Here is a 10,642-nt window from a genome sequence, read left to right on the forward strand (position 1 = left end):
GGGAGCCTGGTGGGCTGCCGTCTGTGGGGTTGCACAGAGTCAGACACGACTGAAGCGATTTAGCAGCAGCAGAGAGGGTTACTGATACTACAGAGGTAGATCAAAATCGGACTGGTCATCGCAAGTAGGAGGGTAAGACTGAGTGCCACCACTCGCTGGGGCTTTGTTTTCATGCTGGTGAGAAGGAAAACTAGTGAGTCCCAGGCTTTTCTATGCAGTCCTGCAGGCCCCTAGGCTCCCCCTCCTCTGTTCTGTTTACAAAATGGAGAGAAGAGTTCAAGGGTCAAACAAAACATGGGTAATGTGAATGATGTTAGAAAGATAACCACCGAGGTCTGTGATAACGAGCAATTGTGTGATCTCTGTTTCTCTGTAGATTAATTAATGATACTTGCCTTCTCTGCTGTTGAGCTCCTGGGAGAAAAACCATCATGTCCAAACATAATTTGGTTGGGCTCTTGTAAGCTCACAAGTCAGATTTAGTAGATTTACATCTTGGCTCCATCACACACATACAAATGACTATAGGCAATTTACTTGGCATTTTCAAGCCTGTTTACTCATAATAAGAATAATAACGTGGAATAATGAAAATAAGGAAACCTGTAAATGGACTAAGTGCTCAAAAGGCACAAACTTACCCAATTTCTTCGACTGCAAACACGCTTTAGTCCAGTGGGTGGTGGTCACGCGCAGCCACTGAGCAGAAATGGTCTGCGCGTGCACGCTGCAAACCTGGCGCCGAGAGCGCGCGGGAATGGGAGGAACGGGGAGGTGCATCCGCCTGAGTGGCAGTCAGCAGAGGCAGGTGGGGGCGGGACCGCTGGAGAGAACTGCACGTGCACAGACACATGTGTATTGGCCTCCAGGCCGAATGCAGAGGGGACATCTCTTATTAATGTCTTATTAAAAGGGTAGAAGCAAAGCAGGACCATGAAATCTGGGAGAACTTAGTCATCCACTTCTCCGTTACCTTCAAACAGAAATTCCAGCCTGAAATCCGTTTTAGAGGGAAAATACACCTATTACAATGGACCGGAGCTATGACGACTATCCAGCCTTTCCGGTTTGAGCCCAAACTATCCCTGAATGTGTAATCTTCATTGTAACTGACTATCACACATGAAAGCCAGTCCTGCCTGGGTTTACTCTGGGCACTCATGCAGCTGGGACCTTCTCACCTGTAGGCCCTGCCAGCACTTCCAGCAGTCATCACTAGAGCAGTTTTGACACGGTCGTACTGCTGTTTTTTATTTTTTGGCTGTGCTGGGTCTTTGTTGCTGCTTAAGGGCTTTCTCTAGGGCCATGCAGGGCAGGGGGTTGCGGGGGGGGGGGGGGGGGGGGCGGTTACTCTCTAGTTGTGGTACACAGGCTTCTCATTATGGTGACTGCTCTTGTTGCCAAGCACGGGCTTTAGAACACGCGGGCTCAGTAGTTGTGGTGCACAGGTTTAGTCCTCCCCCTGCCTCGTGGTGAAGGGAATGGCAACCCACTCCAGTATTCTTGCCTGGAGAATCCCATGGACAGAGGAGCCTGGCAGGCTACAGTTCACAGGATCGCAGAGTCGGACATGACTTAGTGACTAAAGCACCACCACCACCACCACCTGCCTCGTGGAACATGGGGTGGGATCCCTAGTGGATCAGAGATCGAACTCGCATCCCTGGGTGGCTTTAGCTTCCCTAGGAACCTACTGCTGGAGTGGTTACATTCTAGTGGGAAAGGCCAGGTTTGCTGCTAAACATTCTACAGCATACAGGCCAGCCTCCTATAGGAAGATTATCCAACCAAAGATATCAACAGTGCTGAAGTTGAGAAATCCTCTTCCAGAGTGACAGCAACACCTCAATGATTAAGTCTGAATATTCTGAACCACCAGAAATCATCTGGAAGTGACAGCTTTTGCACAGCTTCCTGGTGAAAACTGAGAAACTACAAGAAACTATTAACCACTCTAATGCTTCAATCAAGTATCAGCTGGACACCTACCAAGAACCACACTTTCTTTAAACTGGAATATGAATATATGTATTCTTTATTAGGATGCTCACAAGAATGACACATTAGCACTGTCCTTCTGATGGGACAGAGAATACACATCTGACCCACATCACAGCAGGAGACAGGCCCAGGTAACAGCTCTCAGAGCTGGTACAAGGGTCCACTGAAGAAATTGCCTTTCAGCAAAGCGAGGATGCTTCCTTGGATTCCATCATCTCTGCTGCAGCTTCCAGTCAGTCCTCTGTGATGGGCCCAGAATCCTTCATTCCAGAACCTCTTGCCATGCCTTCAAGACCTAGGTCAACTGGCCCATGTCTCACTCACCCGGGCACCTCTGGAATTTGGCAGCATGTCTCTTTGGTATGCTGCTGCCTGCCACCCTCAGGGGGCAAAGGTGGGAGGTGGGGGGGGGGGATACAATATTACCAAAAGCAAACAGCAGGGGTACATCAGCAACTGACACTTCGATTGTTGGGTACCCAACAACCTCACAGAACATGTGCTTCCTCCCCAAATGATACATAATGCCCTGCAGAGCAAAGGAGACCCCTCAATGATTCAGACACGCATGCAACGATCCTGTACACCAGGAACAAGGGGTACAAGCAGACAAGTTACGCCATCATGCCCTGCACAGTAGGAAGCAGGCACCTGAAAGCTGGAACCAATTCTCTAGGTCAGCTCTTCCCTGCCTTTAAGTGGTGTCATCCAGCCTGTTTCTACCTGTTCTGGGCCTTAGTTCACTTTCCAAAAAGGAGGATAAGATGGCAGAGAGGAAGGGGAGATTAGGGGAGGGGCTGACAACCTATAAAACAAGACAACAATACAAAAATCCAAAAACCAGACTGAGCATTAAAATATTTTATAACAATAGAAGGTAGCTGGAAACACTACATGCTAACAGACAATATGATACATAACTCGGGGTGGGATGGGGGTAGGGGTAGGAGGAGTCAGCCAGGAGTGTGGCCAAGGCCACTTGTTTAGACTAAGAGCCTTTCGATGGACTGCTGGATGGACTGGATCTGCTGCTTCAGTTGTGAGCCCTCTTTGATGGTGACGGAGCAGGCGATGACAGGCCTGGAGACCCCACAGGCTCGCCCCAGAGCCTGCTTGGAGCGCACAAACACATAGGGCACGTTCTTGTCCTCACACAGCAGCGGGAGGTGCAGGATGATCTCCAAGGGCTCTGCATCTGCAGCCATCACGATGAACTCAGAGATGCCTCTGTTGAGGGTTTTGGTGGCTGCAGAGAGAAGGACATGAAGTCAACAGGTGATGGGCGCTGGGGCAGGGAAGCCACAACAAAGTAACTTCCAAGGAAAAGAAACAGGTGCAAGAAAAATGGGCTAAAATGTCCAGGTCTAGGCAATTCTCTGTCCCACAGTGGCCTTCGGAAGAGATAGGGAGCCAAGCACCAAATCCCCAATGCCTTCCTCAAACTCTGTATCAAATCCATCAGTTCTGTCAAAATGCACTCTAAATCCTAAAAAGAGCGCTTCTTTTCCTGTCCTCTGATACCACATTCTTCACGTCACCACTATCTCTTGCCTGGGTGACGGGAACAGCTTTCACCCAAGCTTCAGCAGCATGAAGCAATGCAGTGCAGCACTTCTCCAAGCCTGTGACCAAGGATCAGGAGTTTCCATCCAAATCTGCCATGATCAATACTTTGGGAAGTTCACACCACATGCAACTCACCAAGCAAGTTCAACACCCCACAGCATTGTTCAAATCCTTATTCCTTATTTTGTAATTTTATTTAACTTAGTTTTATTTCTGGCCATTCTGGGTCTTCCTTGCTGCTTGGCCTTTTCTCCAGTTGTGGCAAGCAGGGGCTACTCCTAGTAGTGGTGTGCGGGCTTCTCACTGCAGCGCCTTCTCTTGCTGTGGAGCACAGGCTCAGTAGTCATGGCACACAGGCTTAGATGCTCAGCTGCGTGTGGGATCTCCCCAGATCAGGGTTCTAACTGTGTCTCCTGCATTGGTGAGTGGATTCTTTACCACTGAGCTACCGGTGAAAACCCCTCAAATGCTTATTCCTGACTGCTTATTCTCTGTGACCCAGTGCTAGCCCATAGGCTACACACACTGCTGCTCTTAAGTCCCCATGGTGGGCCTAATCAAAAGCATCCAGCCCTCTTTCCACCTTGGAAATCTAGTCCAGACCCTGGACAGGGACAGTGCTGTTAACACTCTTCCCGGACTATCCTCTGGTTGCCTTACCCTCATTGGCTCCTTTTCGAAGCTGCTTGTAGTTACATGACTGCTGAACGAGGTCCAATAGTTTCTTGGTGAGGTGGGCATCTGCAAGAGGGTAGGCCTTCGGATTGACGTCAGCCTCGGTCTGTTGGGGGGAAATCAGAGCATGAGTCAAACTGAACCAGAAGTTGTTCCAGACAAGTCACAAAGTACTTCAGCCCAAAACTGAGAGGGACAACAGGGAGCTTCCCTACGTCCCCTCCCCCAAACATACACATTTAATTTACTAAATCTAAACAAGTATAATTTACAGAAACCCAGCACAAAGCTCTATTTCCTTTATATTTGAATCTTCAGTTTTCAGTAAAAATCCTAGTTTCCAAAACATCAAAGTATTTTCTCATTTATTCTACCCTGCAATTCACATAAAATGGTTTCAGAGTTGCTATACCAATACTACCTCCATCAACTATAAACCCACCAAGGTCAAAATTTCCTTTTAATCTTACAATATATCCAACTAAAACCATCTAGTCAGAGTACTATATTCAAAAGTTATTCAAACTATATTTTACCTTGTGGCTATCAATCTGATATACAATTAAGGTTCCTTTGTATTTAGTTTGCTTAAAAAATTCTTAGGGCATGGCAACCCACTCCAGTATTCTTGCCTGGAGAATCCCTATAGACTGGGGAGCCTGGCCGGCTACAGTCCACTGGGTCGCAAAAGAGTCGGACACGACTGAGCGACTAAGCACACTGCCTCTCTTAAAGAACAAACCATCTATGATCAAGCAGTCTTGGGGGAAAAGAGGAAAGCTAGCAGAAAAGCTGATCAAGCCTTCCATCCCACCTTTTTTTGCCCGCAGGGCATGCGTAGATCCTAGTTTCCTGATCAGAGATGGAAACTGCGCCCCCTGCAGTGGAAGCGCAGACCCTTCGCCTGGACCACTGGGGAAGTCCCAGCCTTTGATTCTAATACTGCTACCAAATCTAGGTCCAGAACTCAGGTCTGGCTGCTCGAAAGCCAATTCTCCAGAGATAAGTGCTGGTAGGAAAGGAAAGGTTGCTTTACTTTGGAGGCCTGCGGCAACCAGGTGAAAAAGGCAAGGACAACCCACTTCAGTACTCTTGCTTGGAAAAATGCCATGGACGGAGGAGCCTTGTAGACTGCAGTCCATGGGGTCGCACAGAGTCAGACACGACCGAAGTGACTTAGCAGCAGCAGCGGCAACCAGGGGAGAACAATACTATATATTTGATATTAACGAATTATTAAATTTGGGGGTATTGTAGTGGCATGGAAGTTGTTGAAATTTCTCATTTTACAAAAGCATGCTCTAATACCTATAGATAAAATGCAACCCCACAGGATCCATTGCAAAATAACACACATAGAAAACAAACTCGGTGGTGCCTCGCCTATTCCATTCCTCCTACCCTAATTTTCACATCTCGACTTTAACTATTTTTATTCATTTCTCATTTGCTTTCCCTCTGATTCTTTTTACAAATATGTATTTTATTACATACATAACCTGGGTGCAGCCCACATTACCATCCCTGAGCATAAAGCAGTTCACCCGCAGTGATGCGGTCTAACCCTGGGTTTGGAAGCTGGACCGCGGCACGCAGCTTGCGGCACGCCGCACCGCGGTTCGAGGTGGTGACCCATGGGCAACGGCCCAGTGGATATACTCACCATATTAAGCCCGCCTTGATCGTCTCCTGCCTGATCCCCCAAGAGCTTAGAAGCGACCCCCAGCCCAGGAACTGGAAGTGAAGTCAGAGGAAGTGACGTCGACACCCCGCTCGCACCCGGAAGCCCGGTCCCACACACCAACACAACGCACTGGGTCAACCTGTCACGGTCCCAGGGTGATGAGAAATTAGGAGAAGTTCGAGATGTTTCACGAAGTGGGAAAGATCCCTAATTATTTGCTCTTCTTCATACACCCAGGTGGCTCAGTGGTTAAGAATCCGCCTGCAATGCAGGAGACTCAAGAGATGCGGGTTCAACCCCTGGGTCAGGAAGATTCCCTGGAGGAGGAAATGGCAAGCCACTCTAGTATTCTTGCCTGGAAAATCCCATGGACAGAGGAGCCTGGTGGGCTATACTTCATGGGGTAACAAAGAGTTCTACATGGCCAAGCGACTTTAACAGCGACTGAGCAAACACATACATCCTAGAATCAGCTTTTTCAAATTCTACCAAGGGAAAAGAAAAAAAGAAAAGAAAGAAAAAGAAAAGGTCTGCTGGGACAGCATTGATTTGTACATTTAAAATAATCCCAATTAGGATAAAACACCTTTAAGATACAGAATCTGTCAAACCAGTTAAGCATATATATTTACTTAACTGTTTAGTGCTTTTAAATAAAGCTTTATAATTTCTCCAAAAGCCTTAACATCTTTTAGATTTACTCAGATATTTCATTTTAAGAAAATTCACTCTATTCCTTAATAATTTAAGAACTTTTTATAAATGAATTGGCACTGAATTCTATATTTTTGTACAAGATGGATGAGTTAAGACTTTTCTCCTTTATTTTTAAAGTTTTTCTAGTGTTGGTTGCACAAGGTTGTAAATATAAGAACACCCACTGAGTTATACACTTACTTTTTTCCTACTACACACTTGTTTTTAAAATTGATGCATAATTGACCTATATTATTGTTAGTTCCAGGCGCACAACACTGTTATTTGATATTTTTGTACATTACAAAATGATCACCACTGACTTAAAGAGTGGAACTTTATGGTACGAAATTATCTCAATAAAGCTATTTTTTAAAGTAGGTGTAGTGGCTCAGATGCCACAATGCAGGAGGCCAGGGTTCAATCTCTGAGTCAGCAAGATCACTTGGAGAATGGGATCTCTACCCACTCTAGTATTCTTGCCTAGAGAATTCCTTGGACAGAGGAGGCTGGTGGACCACAGTCCATGGAGTTGCAGAGTCAGATAGGACTCAGCAACTAACACTTAAAGTTTTTCCATGTTAAAAAACTTTAGTTAAAAAAAGAAAAAACTTTAGTTTTTCTTACTGAGTTATAATTAACATACAATATTAACTTTGTTTCTTTACTATTATTCAGCCCTCCTACTTTAATTCATTTTGATTCTATTTTTTTCAGGTACTTGTTCCTCTAAGTTTCTGTATTTATAGATATCACATTGCTCATATCCTTTCTTTTTAAAAGTCTGCAGATTATGTCTCCTTCAAATTTATTCCTTACTTATAACTTTTTGCTTATTTTCTTGATTAATCTCATCAGAGGGGACTTTTCAAATACTCTTCTGATTTTGTCCACCCTACAACAAAATATATTTTCTATTTCAGTAATTTCTGCTTTTCTTTCACGTTATTTTGTCCTTTTGATCTTTCCCTAGCTTTTTAATCCCCCCCCCCCCCCCATATCTTAGGTTCCAATACTTTAGTTGTACCGTACATACTCTGATATTTGGTATTTCCATTATTGTTCTGTTCTGTTTTCAAATTTCCCTTATTATTTTCAATTTGACCCATGAGTTCTTTTAAAATGCCAGATATTTTTACTGTAGCTTCCGATCACCCATCTCTGGGAACTAGGATTGTCATCTCTTAATAAACATCAAAAGCATAAAAGGGGGAGACTTCAGGAGATCCACTACGATCATCCGGCCCCATCACTTCATGGCAAACAAATGGGGAAACAATGGAAACAGTAACAGACTTTATTTTCTTGGGCTCCAAAATCGCTGCAGATGGTGACTGCAGCCATGAAAGTAAAAGACGCTTGCTCCTTGGAAGAAAGTGAAGTGAAAGTCACTCAGTTGTGTTGACTCTTTGTGATCCCATACAGTCCACGGAATTCTCTAGGTCAGAATACTGGAGTGGGTAGTCTTTCCCCTCTCCAGGGAATCTTCCCAACCCAAGGATCAAAGCCAGGTCTCCCACATTGCAGGCAGATTCTGAAAAGCTATGACTAACCTAGACAGCATATTAAAAAGCAGAGACATTACTTTGCCAACAAAGGTCTGTCTAGTTAAAGCTATGGTTTCTCCAGTAGTCATGTATGGATGTGAGAGTTGGACCATAAAGAAAGTTGAGCTCCGAGGAATCGATGCTGTTAAACTGTGGTGTTGGAGAAGGCTCTTGAGTCCCTTGGACTGCAAGGAGATCAAACCAGTCAATCCTAAAGAAAATCAGTCCTGAATATTCATCGGAAAGATCGATGCTGAAACTCCAATACTTTGGCCACCTGATGTGAAGAACTGACTCATTGGAAAAGATCCTGGTGCTGGGGAAGATTGAAGGCAGGAGGAGAAGGGGACGACAGAGGATGAGATGGTTGGATAGCATCACCAACTGGATGGATAAGAGTTTGAGCAAGCTCTGGAAGTTGGTGATGGACAGGGAAGCCTGACCTGTTTCAAGTCCATGGGGGTAGCAAAGAGCTGGATGCCACTGAACTGAACTCAACTATGATCAAAGAGGAGTCACTTTAATGGTTTAATAATAGTCAACAACAATGACAACAAAAGTTCCACTCAATTTTAAAACCAAACCACCGACCTTATAAATAGCAACTGAAAGTTGCTTAGGGTGTATTTATTCACCTTTTAATTTTTCCAAGGGTTAATTAAATGACTGAATAAATGAAATCTTACTATTAGACAACTTTAACCCGTAGCTTTATGTCTTTGTTCTCCTCATACAACAAACAGCCAAAACCTGCAAGTTTTGGTTTGACAACAAATAGTGCATGCTCACTCTCTCCATACCAGCCGTAAAGGCAATTAAATGCATTATTAAACTGAGACCACCTGATGCCAAAACTTTCCAAGAAACTCCGAAAGATGAACACTAGTTTAGAAGTTTCAAGTTCCAGACTCAGCAACATACCAACCTCAAAATAGGGGTGGGGCAGCAAGGAAGATATCCATTGTGATCCAAGAACCGTTAAAAGGATTAAACCTCATTATGAAAGTCGAAGTGTTTTTGCAAACTCTTCCCTCCTTACTAAGTGCCGATCAAAACTAGGTACCAAGTCACACGATCTGATTAAAAAGTTAGAGACCATCAAGAGTTTTAGAGGATCCCCGCACGTGGTGCTACCAGAACTTTTGATTTCTGAGGTTACCGCCTCGCAGGAGGAATCGTTCCTGCATTCCAGACTAGGGTTCCCCCAAACGCCAAAGGCCCCTTTAATCCCTGGCATACGTAACTTGCGACAAGCACTAGGCGCAGACCCATGCAGATATCCTTCTCCTGAACCTCAGCAATGGGAAAGGGGAGCTGGGGAGGTTGATTCAAACCCAGGGTTCCACATCACCCTCTAGCGACCCCTCCAAAAGAAATATAAAGCCAATAAAATCAAATTTTCTCATCCGACTTTCTACTCTGTCCCACGTGGGTTGGTCCCTTTCTCCCAGGCCGGGCTATGCCCTCTCCGCTCACCGGAGGCCTTCTGCCAGGAGCACTAACTGCTGACAGACGCTCCATCACAGAATCCGGGACTCACCTCTAGCGTTCTAACCTCGGGCCGGGAGAAAAGACAGTGCTTGGGGCTATTCGGCCGTCCGAGCTCAAACGCTTCGCCGGGCCGGCGACACCGCGCATGTTCTAAGTCGACAAGCTAGTGAGAGAACTGAACGCCGAGTCTCCCACTTCCTGGCTTTTCAACCAGGCGCACGCACTCACCATAGCTGCGGTTCAGTGGTCCCGTCCCTCCTCCAGAAGCACAGGCGACGTCGGAAAAGAACTTTCGGCCGCGAAAAGTCGCAGGGAAGAAGTGGAAATGGCCGCTCGGGGCCGGAAGCGGAAATGACGCCAGAAAGAGGGCGGTTCTCCCCTTAAAGGGCACCAGCGCGGAACTACTTCAGTTCTGGGGGAGGGATCGCCTTTGCCGTAGTTTTAGTATCGTTCAATTACCAGTTATTGGCAGAAACAGTGAGTTCAATATCCAAAAAATAACACACCAAAACAAAGAATTTCAGTGGTGTCATTCCATTGCTAGTTTACTTTGTAGCACATTTATGTGATTTTATTATCATTTTTTTTTACTCTACCTGGTAGTAAGGGAATGGTATGGATATAGTAATTGGTAATCCTAAATGTTTTCCTTCATATTCAGATATCTTTGTTAAATTTTCTAATGAAGTGTGGAGTCCACCAGAAGTGGAATCCACTGAGTAGGGAATTCAGTGGAGTAGGGAATTCTTCTTCCGGTTTGGGGATGGAGGTTGAGTTTCTGGCAGGTTGGGTTTGGAGATGTCTAGGACATACATTCCCTGCGCTGCCCCAAAGTTCCACTATTTAAAGCTAGACTCATGCCTCATTACCTGTAAGACAAGAGGTCCTCCTGGATCCCTCACCACCTCCAAAAAGTTCTCCTGGATCTTTACAGCCCTAACTGGTCTCTCTTCCCAAGATGCCAGGCGTGTCTTGGGACCAT

At 45.5% G+C, this 10,642-nt stretch overlaps 1 protein-coding gene across 2 annotated transcripts; it reads right to left on the reverse strand.

The window, feature by feature from the left end:
- Positions 1-2,017: 2,017 nt before the first annotated feature.
- On the reverse strand, positions 2,018-9,995 carry SNU13 (small nuclear ribonucleoprotein 13). Of its 2 annotated transcripts, none has more exons than XM_020877007.2 (3): positions 9,889-9,995; positions 4,228-4,348; positions 2,018-3,247 (listed from the first exon to the last, which is right to left on the reverse strand). In XM_020877007.2, the coding sequence occupies exons 1-3, from the start codon at positions 9,889-9,891 to the stop codon at positions 2,985-2,987; spliced, it is 387 nt and encodes a 128-aa protein (XP_020732666.2). In that variant the 5' UTR covers positions 9,892-9,995; the 3' UTR covers positions 2,018-2,984. The 2 variants fall into 2 exon arrangements, with proteins under 2 accessions (XP_020732666.2, XP_070309533.1); XM_070453432.1 differs by lacking the exon at positions 9,889-9,995 and adding an exon at positions 5,906-6,007.
- Between the last annotated feature and the right edge of the window lie 647 nt (positions 9,996-10,642).

Source organism: Odocoileus virginianus, chromosome 23, assembly GCF_023699985.2.
Source record: "Odocoileus virginianus isolate 20LAN1187 ecotype Illinois chromosome 23, Ovbor_1.2, whole genome shotgun sequence".
In the NCBI taxonomy this organism is placed as follows: domain Eukaryota; kingdom Metazoa; phylum Chordata; class Mammalia; order Artiodactyla; family Cervidae; genus Odocoileus; species Odocoileus virginianus.